Source organism: Staurois parvus, unplaced genomic scaffold, assembly GCF_062004578.1.
Source record: "Staurois parvus isolate SC_StPar_1 unplaced genomic scaffold, SC_StPar_1.0 ptg000090l, whole genome shotgun sequence".
NCBI classification, from domain to species: Eukaryota; Metazoa; Chordata; class Amphibia; order Anura; family Ranidae; genus Staurois; species Staurois parvus.
The window spans coordinates 19,182,258-19,203,956 of NW_028317886.1; the positions used below are offsets into that span (position 1 = coordinate 19,182,258).

Genomic DNA, 21,699 nt, shown 5'->3' on the forward strand with positions numbered 1-21,699 from the left:
AGACATGCTGGTAGATTAATTAGATCCTAGATTTTACACAACGTCCTGACATTTGGAAATGGGGTTGTATTTCAGCTTTTTGGACATGCGTTGTGAAGGGTTTTCCTCCGTCAGCAACCAACTAGTAAAGTGAACGTGATCTAGTGGCTGTATAGTTGCCAGATTGATTTCACAGTGAGAGTGTTCCGTGAAAGCAGAACACAGCATCTGTGCTAGACAGGGATGAACTCATGGCTATAGGGTCTCACTAGAGCAGTGTTTCTCAACTCCAGTCCTCATGGACCCCCAACAGGTCATGTTTTCAGGATTTCCCTCAGATGAAACAGCTGTGGTAATTACTAAGGCAGTGAAACTGATCAAATCACCTGTGCAAAATAATGGAAATCCTGAAAACATGACCTGTTGGGGGTCCATGAGGACTGGAGTTAAGAAACACTGCACTAGAGGGAGGCTAGAAGGAGATTAGAACTGTGAAACATAGAACAGCACCTGTGTATTCTGCAGCTGGACTTCATACAGGCTGTGTTTATTCTGGACACTGGAATTGCTGAGGCTTCTGGTGCTACCCTGACATGGAATGTGGTCCTTGCTGACATTGGACTGCCGGATCCCTATTTTGTGACATGTACGATGTCTGTCTGACCCATGCTTATTATTTGTCCCCTCCATCCTGATCCCTCCTGCCCAATTATGTGCAAAAACCACTTTAAATGACTTGCATGTTGGGTCCTGTGCGCACGCTCTCTCTCTCCCCCTCTCTCTCCCCCCCTCTCTCTCTCTCTTCCTCTCTCTCTCTTCCTCTCTCTCTCTTCCTCTCTCTCCCCCCTCTCCCCCCCCTCTCTCTCTCCCCCTCTCTCTCTCCCCCTCTCTCTCTCCCCCCCTCTCTCTCCCCCCCCTCTCTCTCCCCCCCTCTCTCCCCCCCCTCTCTCCCCCCTCTCTCCCCCCTCTCTCCCCCCCTCTCTCCCCCCCTCTCTCCCCCCCCTCCCCCCTCCCTCCCCCCCCTCCCCCCTCTCTCCCCCCTCTCGCTCTCTCCCTCCCCCCTCTCGCTCTCTCCCTCCCCCCTCTCGCTCTCTCCCTCCCCCCTCTCGCTCTCTCCCTCCCCCCTCTCGCTCTCTCCCTCCCCCCTCTCGCTCTCTCCCTCCCCCCTCTCGCTCTCTCCCTCTCGCTCTCTCCCTCCCCCTCTCGCTCTCTCTCTCTCTCTCCCTCTCTCCCCCTCTCGCTCTCTCCCTCTCTCCCTCTCCCTCTCTCCCCCTCTCTCTCTCTCCCTCTCTCTCTCCCCTCTCTCTCTCCCCTCTCTCTCTCCCCCTCTCTCTCTCCCTCTCTCTCTCCCCCTCTCTCTCTCCCCCTCTCTCTCTCCCCCCCTCTCTCTCCCCCTCTCTCTCTCCCCCCTCCCCCCCTCTCCCCCCCCCCCTCTCTCTCTCTCTCTCATTAGTAGTCAGCATGCTTGATGTGATTACAGAGAAATGCATATCGTTGTCTTTATTCTATCTCTGGATTGAGTTGAACTCTTGTGTTTGTGAAGGCTAATTTTTTTAGGAGTCTTTACTGTAACTTTTAATCCATTTTGACTGTACTGTACCCCCCTAACCATTTTTCATTTGGCATAGTCTGCTAGCTAGAACCTTTTGCCTCACATTTCTATGTTTTTTAAAAGGATTATGGGGTGAAAGAAGATGAACTGCAGGCAATTCTGAATTATTTGCTCACAATTCATGAGGTATGTAAACCATTTGCTGCAAATGTTTATTTCTTTTTTTGCCACTTGGTGGCACTGTTTAAAAGGAGATTATATTACACAAATGCTTACACATTTGCAGGAGAGAATTATTAAGGTTTCTCTTGCTGTTTATCGGCCATTACAAAAAATGTCTAGGATCTCATTTGCATTGTCTGTTGAAATACGTATAGTATAGTATCATGTAGATTTTTGTACAATGTGCGAAGGTCATCTCTATTAAAATTAGGTCTTATATTTGACTTCTATACTTACTTTATAGTCACCGAACTCCACATCGTTTTAACATTCACACTAATCTGATTTGCACTGCTTAGTTTGAACCCTGTGAAGTGCACTGCAATATAATGACGCATCACTTAAGTGTTTGCATGTTATGCTCTTGGTTTATCACATATTTATATCCTAAATTCTAATTTAATCTAGAGTTGAAGATTTTTTTGTTTACTTTTCTATCTCTGCACAGTAGGTCACTGATCAAAGAACTTTGGTTGTCTGTTAATCTATTCATGCATTTATTTCTTCATACAGGATGACAACTTGATGGATGTTTTGCAATTGCTTGTTGCACTGATGTCTGAGCACCCAAGCTCTATGATTCCAGCTTTTGATCAGAGAAATGGATTAAGGTGCCAATCTTTGTACAGTGATTTAACTCTAATTTTTTTTTTTTTTTTTTTTTTCAATTTTGCTTAACATTTTTTTTTTTTTTTTTTAACCAAAACCAGGGTGGTTTATAAACTGCTGGCATCAAAGAGTGAAGGAATACGGGTTCAATCTTTAAAAGTCCTCGGATACTTTCTGAAGCATTTGTCTCCAAAGTAAGTGCGAGGGAAACTCTGAGTTTTATAATATGTGGATGACTCTAATGCAAAACAAAGTGTTGTCCTAGCCTATTGGTTTTAATATGTATAGTTTTATGATGTTGGTAAGCTGTAATTTTACTGATATCTCAAATGGAATTTAAGTGATACGGCATTGATGCCATGTAAATATTTTGGTCTATGTAACTGGACTTGAACATAAAGGAAGTGAGAATTTGGTATGTTAGAGGAAATATTAATTATACTTATATAGTACCCTGAAAGTGTAGATCTGACTTGGAATTCCTGCTGAAAAGTAGCAGTTCACTTCCTGCTATTTGAAGGTGTCCAGACATTCCTGTGCCTTTGCCCTTAAAGCTGTATATCTGCAGTGTGAGATCTAAGGCTCTGCTGCCTCTGATTGGTAGTCTCCGATGATTTGAAGTTTGCTTTGGTGATGTCACTTCAGGTGCTGTTCACTATTATCTCAGCTGGAAGTTCTCACCTGAGGATGCAAACTCTATCTTTACCAAAATGGCCTCCGCCACACAGAGCCACAGTGCAGGTGAAGGTATAGTAAGTCAGTATCAGAGAAAAGATTAGCTGTAGAGGCGCCACAGTCTATAACAGTATGTTAGGGTATGAACATCAATGTAGACAGACAGCACGACTGTGAAATACTGGATGCTATAACTTTGTGACGTTGCCTAGAAGCAGCTTAAAGCTATTCAGTTCACTTGCTTAGGATTTCTATGGTACCCAGAAGAATAAGAGGGTCAGGCACATTTCTTACATGTCATTTCCAGGTTTACACTGGTACAGTGATTGCCTTCCATTTGTTTTTACAGTGTATGTTCAGCCAAATAGTGTGTGTGTGGGTTTTTTTTTTTTTTTTCCGGTTTTGGGTAATGTGTACTGGTATTTTGGGGCTCCAGGAGAATTTCTCCTCAATTACTGTCCTGGTGACTGCAGATTTATCACAGAGGAATTGAGGGAAAATCTGTAACTGGGACTGAGACACCATTAAAAAGCTTAAAAATGTTTCCTCTGCTATTAAAAAAAGAAAGAAATTAAATAACAAATGGTGGAACTCTGCGACAGTAAGTGAGGGGAAATCTCTCTAACAACCCTCCCTTTCTCTATACAAAACTGAAAAATAAATTGGCTGGACATGCTTCCTTTTTCTTTTAGTAGTTTTAATGTAACTTTTTTATTCAATTACATTCTGATATTGGTTTTAATATTTGCATTTAGTTGTGCTTTGTAGCTGTGGGATGCTAGAAAACAAGCTTCTAATATGAATTACTCCTTTCTGGTACAGGAGGAAAGTTGAAGTTATGCAGGCCCATGGGTTATTCTCTCTCCTGGCTGAGAGGCTGATGCTAGAGGCAAAAACCATCACAGTTACAACATACAATGTGTTGTTTGAGGTATTATGTTTGTTCTTTTTTGTTATGGTAGTATGCTTTTGCGGAACAATGTGTGAGAAACTGTGTGAGTTTAAAATGGAAGTCCAATCTATTCCTAACTACGCTTAAACCTGCTCCCATCCCCCTTCTAAATTGTATTCTGAGGACGCTCTGGCCCGGTCATGTGATCTTCCCACCAGCCAGCTTCAGGGGAGCGGAGAGATCATTGACAATGGCTGAAATGCCTGTGCGGTGACATCAACCATAGGCTTGTTATGGGGCTTCTGTTGGCTGTCCCTCCTCTCACCTGAAGCTGCCACTGGGAGACGATCATGTGTCTGGACTGGAACATCCTCCTTACTGAAGAGTGTATTATATTTAGACTTTAATTCAAATTCCATCCTATATTTTTCGGTACTAGGTTACTGTATGTCAAGTATGTACAAAGTTCAAATCCCAGCCTTTTATTTTTTGTTACATTGGTAACAGGCTCCAACAACTGAATCATTGGTGTCTCTCTTTTCAGGTCTAATGTGTTAGTTAAGCTCCCCACACTGAATTCTAGGTAGAAAATAAAAAAAGAGGCTGTGGTTCTCCTTCCTCTGTACTGCAGCTTTTAAGTATTTCATTTTTTTTTTTTTTTCGAGATGGAGGAACCAACTTCATGCTATTTGATTTAAGGTTAACTCCACTTTCGTGGGAGGAAAAAAAAGGCAAAAAAATTAATTTAATAAAAAAAAAATAAAATATATATATATATATATATATATATATTATACAATTGTGACACAAAACGTACTGTAATGGAATGGTTTTAAAAATTAACTTTTCAATCTGCAGCGCTGTAATTTTCTGTAACATGCTATGTGAAAATGTCATTTCCTGCTTGAGTGATTGGCTTACTGATTTTTCCAGAAGTCTTCACTAAGATACAAGTCAGATTTTTGGCGTCCCCTGCAACAATGTCATTTTTGATGAGATCCTTACAAAGGGAAACTACGTCTAAAGGGATAGAGACTTTGCCAATCTCCTCATTAGAGCCCTGCACGTGCCACAGCTGATTGATAATTATAAAGTCACTCCCATACAGATTCACTGTGCACACCGAAACAAACAGCTATTTGTGTGCTTTAAGTGTGCATGACACAGGGGAAGGTTTTTTTTTTTTTTTTTTTTCTCGCCTTGCTAGCTAACCTCATGAAATAAGATTAGAAGTTACAATTACTGCTAGTTATAAGAGAGCTCTCCAAGTGCACTCATGACGGGCTTTTTTTTGTTTCTTCTCTGCGATTTAAACAGGTTTTTTTTTTTAACCTTAATTTTCCATTTATGGTATGAGACGCTTGAGTTTATAGAATTATTAACTCTAATTACATATAACAGTGGGCTGTTTTTTTTTTTTTCCCTACAGATTCTTATTGAACAGATTAACACTCAGGTGATACATAAGCAACATCCTGACCCTGATTCATCAGTCAAGATACAAAACCCTTGTAAGTAAAAAAAAAAAAAATACAGCAGAAAAAAAAACTACTGGTTTTGTAATGTCTACAATAGTAATCCTAATCCCAATGTGATTTTTCTAAATATGCACAGTAACTTGCAGCCCAGTTATTTTGTTCATCCATTTACTTATGGAACCAAGGGATGCAGCACCAATTAAACGTAGGTGCTGGAACGGACATGTCTGTTTTGAGGCACCGCAACATAGTGGGAGAAGAAGCCTCCTAGACGCTGCTCCCAGCCCGCCTCTGCCTTGTTTACCCTCCGGCTACCTCAGCAGCATCCCCAGCACCGACATAGATGGTCTGGGGGACCGTTAAGCACCAGCCCCAGGCGAAACCTATTAAGGAGGCCCTGGCTTGGGCCTTGTCCAAGATGGCGGCTGCCTCTGCTTCACAGCCACATGCAGCACTGCAGGCTGCACAGCCACTATCCCACTGCACCTCAGATGGTGAGTCTCACTCTGACCTGGGGGTACCACTACAGGCTCCCACCCCTGCCCCTACACATCCTGACCTACTCAAGCAATTTGAAAAAAATGCTACATAAAGCCTTGAAACAGACATCAGACCGCATAATCGATAAACTGTCTAAAGAAATCCGGGACCTGGGGTAACGCACCTCCAACCTGGAACATAGGGTTGACGACCTAGATGTCACTATACATTCTCATTCAGATAATATTGAGCTCCTACGTGATGAAAATTTGACCCTGCAGTCCCGATAAGAGGACTTTGAAAATAGGGCCCGATGCTCAAATATCCGTTTCCACGGCCTCCCAAAAACTATAACTGATGTCCTCTCCACGGTTACGGCTCTGTTCCAAGAGCTGGCTCCTGCAATACCGATTGAACGTCTTGAATTGGACAGGGTCCACCATGCGTTGACCCCCTGCCGCCCAGATGGCCTGCCACGCGATATTGCCAAGTTCAATTATTTTTGCACCAAGGAACAACTCCTACAAGCGGCCGGCAATGCAGGGACCCTAACCCTCCAAGGCCACAATTATCAGCTATTTCAAGACCTGTGCCCTGCTACGATTTCCAAATGCGGAGCCATGAAACCTCACCTCCAGGTTCTGCAACAGGCTATAGCCTACAGATGGAGCTTTCCTTTTGCTGTTTGCTTCTCCTACCACTCCCGTGATTACACCTGCAGGTCTCCAACAGATCTTCTCAATACTCTGCAACATCTCCAATTTCAACGCCATATTGCTTCTCAAGACGGATCCCGCCGACGGTCTGCGTCATGCTCCCCACAGAAGAGCAGATCCTCTCATTCACCCAGAGGTCAGCTCAGCTCTTACAAATGAGAACGATACTCCTCTCCACTTCCAGCACCCCCAAGATTCTATGGACTGAAGCTCACAAGTGCAAGCAGAACTACTTCATTGCCCTTCATTGGGCCGTGCCTGGAATCGGGAACGTCCTTTCTGGTTTCCCCACCGCTATACATCATGGTCGAACTCCATCTTCCTCAGTGGCTTGTCCCAGCTCCTCATCTGATCATCAAACATCTGTCTTTCCCTGATGACAGGACCCGGCGAATTTCCACCAATCATTCCCCATTCATCCCTAGCTCCACGAACAGCTGCAATGGATTTTGTTCTTCCTAATGCACCATCGGTCCGACAATTACCGGCCTGAGGCCGTGTTTACCCAGTCCCGCTTATCTTGTCTGTGGATCGATGCTGGTCAATCTTATCAATCGTCTCCTACTATTCTGTTGAAGCTGTTAGAAAAAAAAAACAAAACGTTATATAATCTCGGTTTGTTGCCCCTGTTATGTATGTTTGCTGAGGCACCGTTTTGCTTGCCTGGGAGTCCTAGGCCCGGTTATACCTGCCGCATTTTCATATTCCTGCATTTCGATACCCCTAAGCAGTTGTGTTACCCAGGTGTGCTGCCCAAGCCTCGGACTAACCTGGCACTCTGGGAGCCTAAGGCGCTGGTCATTAAGACATGTGCCCGTCAACTTGTGTTTATATTTTGGCTGTCTTCTCCCCTATGTCTGCCACTGTGCTCCCACCACTAGTCCATGCAGTACCGGGTTGTTGTACTGCTCGGACTATTTTTGACCCCCCGGACTATCTGCGATACACTTGTCCTGGAGGTCATGCTACGGGCCTCCGTTGCCCATCTCCTTTCCTACCAGTTACTGTTCCTTACTTTTTTGTTACCCCTTTCGCTCTCCCGTGTGACTTCCCTGATCCTTTCTCATTTCTCTATTTCTTTAATCCTCCTCTGGACAATACCATGTGTGCTCCACTCGCCACTTTTTTGCAGATCACGCCATTCCACCATGGGACCCTTAAACATTCTTACCCTGAATGTACAGGGCCTCAATGTCCCACAAAAACGTAATAAGGCCTTTTGATCTTTTGTGTCCCAAAAAGCGCATGTGGTCTGTTTTACAGGAGATGCACTTTACTCCTACTTCCACACCTAAGTTTTTTTGGCCCACACTACCCTCAAGTCTTCACTGCTTCCGCTAACTCCTAGCGCAGGGGAGTCCTTCTCGCCTTCCATCGCCCAGTCCCCTTTACTCTCTGTGCTGAGATCAGAGACCCTGAGGGTCGGCTCCTCATTCTGTTGGGACTCCTCCTAGACTCCAAAGTTACCATTGTTGCTTACTACGCCCCCAGTCCAGGTCCACTCCCATTCCTCAAACCTACTGACCCTCACTTACTGCCACAAGTGTGGCACCCTCTTTATTTGCGGAGTCTCCAACTGTACCCTATATCCCTTCCTGGACAAATCCCCCCCCAACCACCCCTCCCGCCTGCCTCAAGAATCTTTCCAACAACTCTTGCATTGCCACTCCTGGAGATTCCTGGAGAGAACTTAACCCTGTGAAGCGGTGATATATCTACTATTCTCACCCACACAAAATGTTTTCTCGCATTGATCATATCCTAACGTCTGTCTGTTCCTCCTCTCGACTCCTCGCTTCGGATATGCTTCCTATACCATGGTCTGAACATAGTGATGTTATCACACCTATTTCGTCCTTGGCCCCCTCTGCTACCAATGCTTCTTGGGTTATCAATGATAATTATTATTCAGTGTTTATATAGCGCCAAAAGGTTTGCTCAGCTCTGTAGATTAAAGTGGGGGGACAGTACATGAGACAATACAGTAACAAAACAATACATGAGGGGTTCGAGGGCCCTGCTCTTTCGAGCTTACAATCTTTACGATCTCATCCTAAACATAGCTTAGATCTAGAGATTGCTCTTAAAGAGTACTTGTCAACGAATTCCACCCCGGAATTCTCTCCTTTCCTTTTGTGGGAGGCCCACAATCCAGTGCTTAAGGATGATTTACTAATGCAGACCCCTCTAACAGAGAGAAGCGCCAGCTGCACCACCGCCTTAAAGCAGCTTACAACCTATCTCATCAGGCATTTCAAACCACTCCATCGCCTAATAAACGCAAGGCTTTGGAGCAGTTCCGCTTGGAACTCTCTCTTTTTGACAGACCAAGCAGAGCTGTCTCTCTGTAGGTCTCAGCACAAACACTACACCAAAGCGAACAAACTGGACACTTTCCTGGCCCTTTCACTTCACAGATTGGACCGTGCCACTAAACCAATCTGCTTGAAAGTATCTCAGGGTAGTTACACCAGTTACCCCATACAGATATTGCAAATTTTCCGTAAGCACTTAGCCCAGCTATACTCTCAGACAGAACCCTTTGATCAGCCTCGTGCAGAAAATCTATTTGCTCACAGTACTTTTCCGAAAGTGACCGTCCATCACCAGCAAACTCTTGAGAAACCGATGTCACCAGCTGAAGCACTAAATGCTATTAAGGCCCTAAAGCTGCGTAAACGCCCTAGCCCGGATGGTTTCTCCGCTGCCTATTATAAGAAATTCGCCCACCTTCTCTCCCCGGTATTAGCAAATGCTTTAAACACCATCCTAGCTGGCCAGTCCTTTAAACCCAAAACCGTGATGGCCCGAAACCCAGCTCTGATGACTCTGCCTGGTACAACTATAGGCCTATTTCTCTTCTCAATATAGATATTAAACTTCTCATGAAAATTCTCTCCACCCACCTTAACCCAATTATTGTCTCTCTTGTCCACAATGAGCAAGTGGGCTTTAACCCCACGTGCCAAGATGGTGACAACGTTAGATGCGCAGTCCTTCTCTCTCATTTGGCCCATGCTCGCAATATGCCCACCTGCTACCTGTCCTTAGATATTAGGAAGGCCTTTGACACAGTCTCATGGTCTGCTCTTACAACAATGGGGCTTTGGGACCCACTTCCTTTCTTGGATCTCCTCTCTGTACTGCGACCTGTCGGCTAGTGTTCGATACCTGGGGCATAAGTCAGCATCTTTTTCAGTTCTGCGAGGCACTCGCCAAGGATGCCCACTCTCACTGTTGCTCTTTGCCCTAGCCATCCAGCCTCTAGCCTTTTTGATAAGAGCTGATCCAGACATACGGGGGCTTGAGATAGGCGGATCTCACCATAAGTGGATGACGTACTCCTCTTTCTAACCTCCCTGACTGACTTTTTTGTTCCTAATTTACTGAGGCTTCTTCAAGATTTTTGTCGCATCTCTGGCCTTCAAGTCAGTCCCCAATAGTCAATGGTATTAAACATTTCCCTACCTCCTCAGGAGATGGTTCATTTGCAACAGGTTTTACCGTTTTCTTGGTCCCACCATTCTATTCCCTATTTAGGCATCAAATTGACAACTAGCTCCTCAGGTCTTTATTCTGCTAATTACCTTCTTATGCTAGCTCACCTTACTAGCCTTATGATCAAATGGTCCTCCTTGCCGCTGGCCTAGATGGGTAGAATCTCTGTGAAAAAAATGTCCATTCTACCTAAGATCTTGTACTTGTTTTAGAGTCCTACCCATCCCAGTGCCTGCGCACTTTCTTTGCATTTTGCAGTGACGAGTTTACATGTATGTTTGGGGCTCCATTCATCCTCTTATACCTCGCACGGCCATCCACAAATCTAAACTCATTGGCGGCATGGGTCTCCCAGACTTTTCTAAATACTACCAAGCTGCACATCTTGCGCAGTTACCGAAGTATCATGCGATGTACGAAATTCCCAAATGGGTCGCTCTTGAGTCTGTTGATTGTGATCCTCTCTGCCGCTAATCTTCTATGGTTTCAGCCTTCAGACCATCGGGCGCTTCATAACCCATTTGCATTCCATTATATTTTGTTTTGGGACAGAGTCAAATCCCGAAATTCCCTACAATCACCACTTAATCCCCTACTCTTGTACCTTCGGAATCCAGCCTTCCCTCTGGCCTGATCCTCCCCACGTACCTTTTGCGCACTGGTCCTCGGCAAACCTGCTTCGTGCCCACCACTTCTTGACTAACACTGGGTTCAAATCTTTTCCCTCTCTTTTCAGATACCTTCAACTTAAACACTTTTATGCTCCTCTGTTTACTAAATCCCCATCAGTCCGCTCCATGACCTTCTTTGAATGTTCTTTAAACAGGGACCCACATAGGCGAGGGCTTATCTCTGCCCTCTACATACTCTTTTTATTCCCTGAGCCATCACCAAGCCGAACATATGTCACTAAGTGGGATGAGGATCTTGGATATCAGCTGAGCCCTGCAGATTGGGATCGAATTTGTATGGCAAGTTCACAGAACGTAGTAGCTGTTGAGACTAACTACAAGGTCTTGACCCGTTTGGTACCTGGTTTCGGCAAGGACTACTAAATATACCCCCAGTTGTTCATCGGATTGTTTTCGGGGCTGTGCGATGGTTGGTACATACTTTCATATCTGGTGGTCATGTCCATTCGCCCAAGCTTTTTGGATTGAGGTCTTTCATCTGCTGTCCTCCCTTTTTGCCAAGCCTCTTTCCCCAAACCCGACCACTGCTCTACTAAATCTCCACCCTCCTCTCCAAATTCAAACTTTTTTCTACAAGTTACCACAGCAGCCAAGCGAATTCTGGCCAAATCCTGCAAGTCCCCGTCTTTGTGCTTCCTGGCAGTTAGGAATAAGGTAGCCCCATGTGCCAATCCATACCTTGATCTGGTCCCGAGATCCCCCCCCTCTTCTCCGGTAATCACACGTCTCTCCTCAACCTCTCCCATTCCTCCCCCTGGGCTCTTTGCCTTACTGCGTCTTGCCCTTATCTACTTCCTTTTAGGTCTTTTTTCCCTCTCCTTTCTTCCTACTTACCCTTTCTCTTTCCCTTTCCTTTTCTACCCGCTGCTGCCCTTCTCTCCCTTTTTTTTCTTTTCCCTGCTTCCCATGCAACCCGCACCTTGTTCATGGGAGTGGTAATCTCATGCTTGGCTATAACTATGTCCTGCCTCTCTTTGCATTGCAATATCCCTTTATGTTCAGCTATGGTTCCTTGTTATCTATATTTGTATGACATTTTCATTTGGCTTCCTGGCTAATTTATCTCCTTTTGTGAATACCTGTTAAATGTCCTACGCTTGTTACAGACTTTGGAAAAATTAATAAAAAGTTTGAATATAAAGTGCGGTTGTTGTGGGGAACAGGTTAAACAACCTGTTAGACTTTAGAATCACTCTAAGTCCTCATGCACATTGGACGTTTTTACAGCTGCTGTTTTTGGCTTTTGGCATTTTTTTTCTAAAGCCAGCAAACTCCCCAGCATGTTATCCTATGTGTCCATGCACACATAGACTGTAATCCGCATTTTTTGGCTGTTAAAACCCCCCCAGAACTAGTGTGTTTCTAGAGGAGTTTTTTGGCTATAAGAACGCTCTAACGCTTTTTAAAAAAAAAAAAAAAAAAAAAAAGCTTGTGGAAAGTGAAAGCAGGAAGTAGCTGGTGAGGTTGGTGGAGGGCATGGTGAAATGGTAGTGACGTCACTTCTAGAACTGTCACTGAGGGGGGTGTGACTACATGTTTCAAGGCCGCTTAGTCTCTTCCTCAAACCCTGCATAGTTCATCCTGGACTGGAATCTGGCTGACTGCTGTGCTGAAATCCACACAACTCCAGCCTGACTTTGATGAGCAAATCTTTACTGGCTGCATGTGAGTTGCCAATTTGTTTTTTTTTTTTTTAATTATTAAATGTACCATACTTACTACACTCATATTGTGCCCTCTGCAATTTTTATTTATTTTATTTATACAAATGGACAAAAGAAGCTCTTAAAACACCTCTGACACCCCCGTAAATCTAGAATATCTAGCAGCATACAATAACCATGCAAACTATCTGGTTGCCTTCGTGCCCTTAACCTCAACAAATATCTTGCAACAGCACAACTGTTTCCCTGAACGTGATGGTGGAACTACCTTGCTGACATACATGGATATTGTTAAAGCATACAGAACTCTATAATTTCAAGACTGGTCCCCAGCACAGATTTTGACCTTGTAAAATGCTCTCCAGCAGTGGGATAGTATAAACTCTAGTGACTTTGCTTCCCCCCACTTCCCCGCGCAGCGTAGTAACTTGGGGTTCTTCATCCTGATGTTCAGAGACTCATTCATGTGCTGCTGGTGGATAGCAAAAGGAGTAAAATGTGTATAGAATTTTTCCAATACGTGGAATCAAATCTTTTCCGTATCCACTGGATAACTGGCACATGCCACTGGCAGAAATGTTTCACTACCTCCAAATCAACCGGACTGTCTGCTTACAAGAGTCCATGCTCAGAGGCTTAATTTCCCAGCTTTACAGCACCCTCTCTCTTCTCCCTATTCTAACAAGCTCATAGACCTATTAAAATAGGAAGTGGACCTTGAAGAGAACCTAAACCCCTTTGAGCAGCTGGCCACCGCTAAATGTTCAACTTGCATTCTGACCCAGGTAAATGCCTTCAAAGTGCTCTTCTGCTGGTATATAACACCATTGTGTATTGCCCCGAACTGCTTCCAAGGATGAAACCTACCAGGCTTCCCATCACACAATTGGTGGGAATGCCCTGAAGTCAGGAAATTAAGATACAGTTCTATAACTTAATGCAGATTAATGCTTAGTGCCTCCCTCCCAAAGAACCTTTGGGAAATCCCACTATACAGACCAGTTTCCAAAATACCCAAAACAATGTGTAGACCTGTGTCATATTATTTATGCCACTAGGCAAATAATGGCCAGAGTACAAAAAATGGCCACTGCCCCAGTCTATAACTGGTCTTCACAGCAAGGAGCACATGAAAGGGTGACGTATGTCAAACAACAAAAGCGTAAAATTCCCAGCTCAGCTCGCCAACCAGCCTGCAAACAAACTGAATTAACCTGTCTAACAGTATGCGTTAAAAACAAGGGTTTAGTTAGCGCAAATTTGCAAATACATGCGTAAGCTACAGAGCCTCGTCACGGCACCCCGATATTCTGTAGTTCCTAACTCCACAAATTTTGAGAGCCCCCCACAGTAGAGGCGCATGTATTTAATGGATAGACCTGAGGGAACCCACCCCTCAAAGCTATAGGAGTGCACTGGACACCCAGCATGTAGCACAATGGCAGCTAAGATTTCCAGTGCTCCCCCTCACCAACAATTCAACAGTACAAAAAATGGCCACTGCCCCAGTCTATAACTGGGCATCACAGTAAGGAGCACATGGAAGGGCGACGCATGTCAAACAACAAAAGAGAAAACTTCCCAGCTCAGTTTGCCAACCAACCTGCAAACAAACCGAATTAGCCTGTCTGACGGTATGTGTTAAAAACAAGGGTTTAGTTAGCACACATTTGCAAATGCACATCAATGCTTAACGCCTCCCTCCCAAAGAACCTTTGGGAAATCCCCACTGTACAGACCAGTGTCCAACATACCCAAAAATGAGTGTAGACCTGTCATATTTTTTTTACCACTAGGCAAATGGCAAGAGCCTGGAAACAACCAACAGGCTGCTTCATGACATTACTATTGGGAAAATGACTGTCCTCCTGAATGATGCCCAAAAAACTTAAAAAAAATAAAATAAAATATGGTCCCTTTTGGAGTGGACCCACAACTACTATTCATGTAAGTATCTCAGTACTTGACTGAGTGCATGATCCGCGAGCCAGCCCTCCTTGCAACCCACCAATCTCCTTCCTCCCACAAATTTAACCTCCCGGCTTGAATTCTAAACCATGCCCTCTCCCAACCTTCTCTCAGCTATTAGTCCCAGCCCCCCACCCCCAACACACCACATCCACCCCACTACAAGACTATTCACCCATTCACCCACCATTGTTATCCTAACGAGAGGCAAACTCTCCATATATTGCCCTACCTGACCTTAAACTGGAAACAAATCAGATAATACATTAGGTGCATAGTCCCTATACCATTTAACCCTATTAGGACTGCAAGCCTATGTATAAAGAAAAAAAAATCCCCTTTTTAACTGAAAACTCAACAAAATAATTGTAAAAGAAAATTGGAGCTGTTAAGGATGTGTGTCTCGAAGTATGCTTAATTGAAACCTTTTTAGTATGTCAATGGAGCGTAACTTTAACAAACACCATAGCTGTGTAAGACTATTTTGGGGATCACTGGTATTTAGTCTTTACAATATGCTGCCATTCCTAAAGCTCATTGAATTTTCCTTTTTTGTTTTTTACTATGTTGCAGTTAGGCTGCATATATAGTAATGAATATATAAAAACCTGTGCTGGTGTGCAGTTTTGGTCTGTAAATAATACTTTTTCTTTTTTCATTACATTAAGTCTAATTATGTCAATGTTTTTTGATAGAAGGCTTTGCTTATTTGAAAGTGTTAGAATTAATCAGTTAAGCAGAGAGAACCTTCTGTTTAGTTAATCTGAATCACACGTGTTTACATGAAAACTTAGATTGACAGCTTCTCTTATGCAGGCCATACATGGGTCGCATTCAGAAAGAATTTTCTTTCGAAAGTGGTAACTAAGAATTTTCGTTTGAATTTCGCACCATTAATGGGCCTCTGCATCGGCCGATTTTCATGCGGCCATCGAATTTGAGTGATCGAGCATGTTGGAAGAAATGAGCATATGAGCTGTGACCTGGAAAGAAAAGACTATTCATGGCCACTAAAATTTATTTCTCTAGCAACATGAGGTGAAATTGAAGGCTTGGTTGGCTGAATTTCGAAATCGGTGGTGGCACCATCGGATTACAAAATTGTACGAAATTTCCGATTTTCTAAAGAAATTTTGTTCGGAATTCGATCCATGTATGGCCGGCCTGCATTAGTGACTCAAGAGAAGTTGGAGTCTGCACAGCCGACTGTGTATGTACAGGTGAAACTCGAAAAATTAGAATATCGTGCAAAAGTTCATTTATTTCAATAATGCAACTTAAAAGGTGAAACTAATATATGAGATACTCATTACATGCAAAGCAAGATAGTTCAAGCCGTGATTTGTCATAATTGTTTAAAAATTAGAATATTACATGCAATCAATAAAACAAGGATTGTACATAGAAAAATATCGGACCTCTGAAAAGTATAAGCATGCATACAGTCAGGTCCATAAATATTGGGACATCGACACAATTCTAACATTTTTGGCTCTATATACCACCACAATGGATTTGAAATGAAACTAAGATGTGCTTTAACTGCAGACTGACAGCTTTAATTTGAGGGTATTTACATCCAAATCAGGTGAATGGTGTAGGAATTACAACAGTTTGCATATGTGCCTCCCACTTGTTAAGGGACCAAAAGTAATGGGACAGAATAATAATCATAAATCAAACTTTCACTTTTTAATACTTGCTTGCAAATCCTTTGCAGTCAATTACAGCCTGAAGTCTGGAACGTATAGACATCACCAGACGTTGGGCTTCATCCCTGGTGATGCTCTGCCAGGCCTCTACTGCAACTGTCTTCAGTTCCTGCTTGTTCTTGGGGCATTTTCCCTTCAGTTTTGTCTTCAGCAAGTGAAATGCATGCTCAATCGGATTCAGGTCAGGTGATTGACTTGGCCATTGCATAACATTCCACTTCTTTCCCTTAAAAAAACTCTTTGGTTGCTTTTGCAGTATCCTTTGGGTCATTGTCCATCTTCACTGTGAAGTGGCGTCCAATGAGTTGTGAAGCATTTGACTGAATATGAGCAGATAATATTGCCCCAAACACTTCAAAATTCATCCTGCTGCTTTTGTCAGCAGTCACATCATCAATAAATACAAGAGAACCAGTTCAATTGACAGCCATACATGCCCACGCCATGACACTACCACCACCATGCTTCACTGATGAGGTGGTATGCTTAGGATCATGAGCATTTACTTTCCTTTTCCATACTCTTCTCTTCCCATCACTCTGGTACAAGTTGATCTTGGTCTCCTCTGTCCGTAGGATATTGTTCCAGAACTGCGAAGGCTTTTTTAGATGTCGTTTGGCAAACTCTAATCTGGCCTTCCTGTTTTTGAGGCTCACCAATGGTTTACATCTTGTGGTGAACCCTCTGTATTCACTCTGGTGAAGTCTTCTCTTGATTGTTGACTTTGACACACATACACCTACCTCCTGGAGAGTGTTCTTGATCTGGCCAACTGTTGTGAAGGGTGTTTTCTTCACCAGGGAAAGAATTCTTTGGTCATCTACCACAGTTGTTTTCCATGGTCTTCCAGGTCTTTTGGTGTTGCTGAGCTCATCGGTGCGTTCCTTCTTTTTAAGAATGTTCCAATCAGTTGTTTTGGCCACGCCTAATGTTTTTGCTATCTCTCTGATGGGTTTGTTTTTTCAGCCTAATGATGGCTTGCTTCACTAATAGTGACAGCTCTTTGGATCTCATCTTGAGAGTTGACAGCAACAGATTCCAAATGCAAATAGCACACTTGAAATGAACTCTGTACCTTTTATCTGCTCATTGTAATTGGGATAATGAGGGAATAACACACACCTGGCCATGGAACAGCTGAGAAGCCAATTGTCCCATTACTTTTGGTCCCTTAACAAGTGGGAGGCACATATGCAAACTGTTGTAATTCCTACACCGTTCACCTGATTTGGATGTAAATACCCTCAAATGAAAGCGGAGAGTCTGCTGTTAAAGCACATCTTGTTTGTTTCATTTCAAATCCATTGTGGTGGTGTATAGAGCCAAACATTTTAGAATTGTGTCAATGTCCCAATATTTATGGACCTGACTGTATATACTCAGTACTTGGTTTGGGCCCCTTTTGCAGCAATTACTGCTTCAGTGCGGCGGGGCATGGAAGCTATCAGCCTGTGGCACTGCTGAGATTTTATGGGAAGACCAGGATGCTTCAATAGCGGCCTTCAGCTCTTCTGCATTGTTCGGTCTCATGTCTCTCATCTTTCTCTTGACAATGCCCCATAGATTCTCTATGGGATTCAGGTCAGGCGAGTTTGCTGGCCAATCAAGCACACTAATCCCATGGTCATTGAACCAGGTTTTGGTGCTTTTGGCAGTGTGGGCAGGTGCCAAGTCCTGCTGGAAAATGAAGTCAGCATCTCCATAAAGCTCGTCTGCGGAAGGAAGCATGAAGTGCTCCAAAATCTCCTGGTAGACGGCTGCGTTGACCCTGGACTTAATGAAGCACAGTGGACCAACACCAGCAGATGACATGGCTCCCCAAATCAACACAGACTGTGGAAACTTCACACTGGACTTCAAGCATCTTGCAGCGTGTGCCTCTCCATTCTTCCTCCATACTCTGGGTCCTTGGTTTCCAAATGAGATGCAAAAGTTGCTCTCATCAGAAAAGAGAACTTTGGACCACTGAGCAACAGACCAGGTCTGTTTTTCTTTAGCCCAGGTAAGACGCTTCTGACGTTTGTTGTTTAGGAGCGACTTGACAAGAGGAATACGACAATTGAAGCCCATGTCCAGGATCTGTCTCTGTGTGGTGCCTCTTGATGCACTGACTCCAGCCTCAGTCCACTCCTTGTGAAAGTCCCCAACACTTTTAAATGGCCTTTTCCTGACAGTCCTCTCCAGGCTGCGGTCATCCCTGCTGCTTGTGCACCTTTTTTTTCTTTTACACTTTTCCCTTCTACATAACTTTCTATTAATGTGCTTTGATACAGCACTTTGGGAACATCCAACTTCTTTTGCAATTACCTTTTGAGGCTTTCCCTCCTTATGGAGGGTGTCAGTGATGGTTTTCTGCACAACTGTCAGGTCAGCAGTCTTTCCCATGATTGTGATTCCTACTGAACCAGACTGAGAGACCATTTAAAGGCTCAGGAACCCTTTGTAGGTGTTATGGCTTAATTAGCTGATTAGAGCGGGACATTTGAGCCTAGAATATTGCACCTTTTCACAATATTCTAATTTTCTGAGATTGTGGATTTGGGGTTTTCATGAGCTGTAAGCCATAATCATCACAATTATGACAAATCACGGCTTGAACTATCTTGCTTTGCATGTAATGAGTCTATCTCATATACTAGTTTCACCTTTTAAGTTGCATTACTGAAATAAATGAACTTTTGCACGATATTCTAATTTTTCGAGTTTCACCTGTATGTTCAGCTCATGGAGTTGAGGTTTTTATGCAAATAATTAAGCTTTTGGCATAAATATATCCTTTGTGCTGGTCATCAAGGGGCAGGTGTCTTGGTGGGCAAGGCTGGTCCGTTCTCAATGTATGTCCGCACCAATGAGATCTCAAGACTTCTGTGTGACCCAGTGAATGCAGAGAATACATTATTAAATAGTCAGTGCATTGTCTTAAAAAAGGGTAACAATTGTTAACTGCTTAAAGTGTTACTAAACCCAGGACCCTGCATTCACTGTATCTGGTCTTACACAGAACATGGAAGTGCAATTATTTTAGTAAATATAAACTGCTAAATACCTTTTCTCATCAGCAGTTAGAGCAGTCTTGTGACTTCAGCAGAGCACTGGTTAAAGCTTGTAGGAGGTGTTTTCTTTCTGCTCTAGGAGGATGTGAAACCCCCGAATCCCTCTGTCTGGACAGTGCTGATTGACCCTGTGCTGGTCACATGCACTCTCCAAAGCAAAAAAAAAACCTCTCTAGCAATACTCACTAAACTGAGCATGTGAATGTGACTACGGATTCAGTCTGTACCAAGTGGTCATTTCAACAAGAGGAGGGGCAGAGAAGAAAGGCTCAAACAGCCTTTTTACACAATGCAGAGGATTAACCCCTTAGGGTCCACAGTGAGTATAACAAGCATGCTTTACTGCATATACAGACTGATTTTACTGTTGTGGGTTTAGTAACACTTTAAAAAGGTTTGCAGCTACTGTATACGATAACAAGCAACTGATGGCATTGGTTCTAGATCAGAATTATCAATACAATAAAACCCCTTGAGATGAGAGTGCCGGTGCAATATACGTAGTTATAATCCTACCAACAGGGATGCAGAAAGCATTATTTTTTCGAATAATATGATATGTAGACTTCATATTCCCGAACATCGCCACAATAAAAAACAGATTTTAAAAAATTGTGTGTTTTTGTTTTTTTTTTCTCTCTCTAGTGATCTTAAAAGTTATAGCCACTCTCCTGCGGAACTCTCCTCCAACTCAAGAAGTCATGGAAGTAAGACGAATGTCCTTGTCAGACATGATCAAGCTTTTTAATAACAGCAGAGAGAACAGAAGGTATGTGTTTTACATACTATATAACACATTGAAAAAGTATTTACCTTTTAGTGCATCAAATCTGCATATATATTAAAATAAACCATAAAATACATTCCCCGCAGTGTAATGTGATGGATATTTATTGAGGTTCTTATTTAGGAATATGTAGGAAAAAAAATTACATACAGTGTGTGAAAAAATACAGAAACGGTGAAACTTTTGCTTCTTTAAAAAAAAATAAAAAATCCATATTTTATTGGGTAATATGAATGGCACAGAGTTGGGATCATGTCTTTACGGAAGGGTGATCCAATAGCTAGTTGTAAGCCTTCAAGTGTAAAATTTGATTGATAAAAGTCGTATTTTGCTTACAACCCTTGTCTTGTACTTTTAGGAGCTTGCTACAGTGCTCTGTGTGGCAGGAATGGATGCTTTCGCTGTGTTATTTTAATCCCAAAAACATTGAGGAACAGAAGATCACAGAAATGGTTTATGCCATCTTTCGCATCCTTCTTTATCATGCTGTGAAATATGAATGGGGTGGATGGCGCGTTTGGGTGGATACAATCTCAATCACACATTCAAAGGTAACTGCTAAGATGACTTTTTATCCACAGGTTTTCTGTGATATCGATATAGCACCAAAGCCACTTGCATTTAATCTGCGTACAGATTGGTTTATTGTGGCAACTAGATGGACCAAAGCGGTTATATGAAATTTTCCATTAAAGCTATTTTCTGGCAGTACCCACTTATTATGATTTACCTACAAAAGCTGTAGCCAAAACCACCATTTATTAACTTTGAATGTTTGAAAATTATATAAAATGTGCCGCATAAACTGTGCAATGTAATAAAGTGCATATAGTTAGCCTCTATTTATTAGTATAAATAATTAACATTCATCCTCTGTGTAAGCAAATATAAATACATCCACATGTGCAAGTGGAAGATATATTGATCATTATGGGGTAGCATGAAAAAATCCACACATAAAATGTCCACCTGATTTAAATGTATATACAGAATTGACATGATCTTCTGTATGAATGACAATTAAATAAAAAAATTAAAAACTCTCAACAGTGTCTATGCAATGCACATCTTTTGAAGCTCCTGTTAAGTGCAAATCATGTCAAATCCAGTGTGACCTCCACTATCCCTTGTGGACATGCTTTCACCTTTTTCAATAGACCTTTGAATCAAAAGGTCATTAAGAACATGTTCCCTTTAAAGCTGGGATATGGCTGACTCCAAAGAAAGACACAGCTCGTTCTCACCACAGGTCTTTTACCGGAATGCAGGATTCAAAACAAAATAGAAACAATCTATGGAGATAGAAACTAGCTATATGCACTTTGTTGTATTACACAGTTTATCGTAGCACATTTGTTATATTTTTCAATTGTGAGTGAGCTTTTACTATTGGTGCTTTAATCAGAGTTTTACGTGAGATTTTTTTTAAAATCTAACTTTGTGTTTGATTTACATTTGTACAGTTTTACAGTCACGCCATGTCATAGTAAGAATCTTTGCTTTACTTTACTATTCTTTAGTCTTGTTACATTTCTGGAGATAAAGCATTCGACAACTAGAGACTACTAATTAGGAGATTTATGTTTATCATGCCTGTTTTCAGCACTGTTTGCAGTACTGCTACAAATGCACAACCATATTTAACTCTCTATTTGAAAAAAATAAAAATATTCAAACCCCAAATTTAAAAAAATGCCTGTCCTATAACCTGATCAGTGCTTT

At 42.7% G+C, this 21,699-nt stretch overlaps 1 protein-coding gene across 2 annotated transcripts in view; it reads left to right on the forward strand.

Moving 5' to 3' along the window:
• The window catches only part of LRBA (LPS responsive beige-like anchor protein), a 970,380-nt gene that overhangs the window by 125,932 nt on the left and 822,749 nt on the right, over positions 1-21,699 (forward strand). For both annotated transcript variants that reach the window (XM_089670467.1, XM_089670468.1), the window contains exons 15-21: positions 1,655-1,717; positions 2,267-2,364; positions 2,464-2,556; positions 3,860-3,968; positions 5,359-5,440; positions 19,836-19,959; positions 20,336-20,528. In XM_089670467.1, coding sequence (XP_089526593.1) covers positions 1,655-1,717; positions 2,267-2,364; positions 2,464-2,556; positions 3,860-3,968; positions 5,359-5,440; positions 19,836-19,959; positions 20,336-20,528 — 762 coding nt within the window. The remainder of the gene's footprint in view (positions 1-1,654; positions 1,718-2,266; positions 2,365-2,463; positions 2,557-3,859; positions 3,969-5,358; positions 5,441-19,835; positions 19,960-20,335; positions 20,529-21,699) is intronic.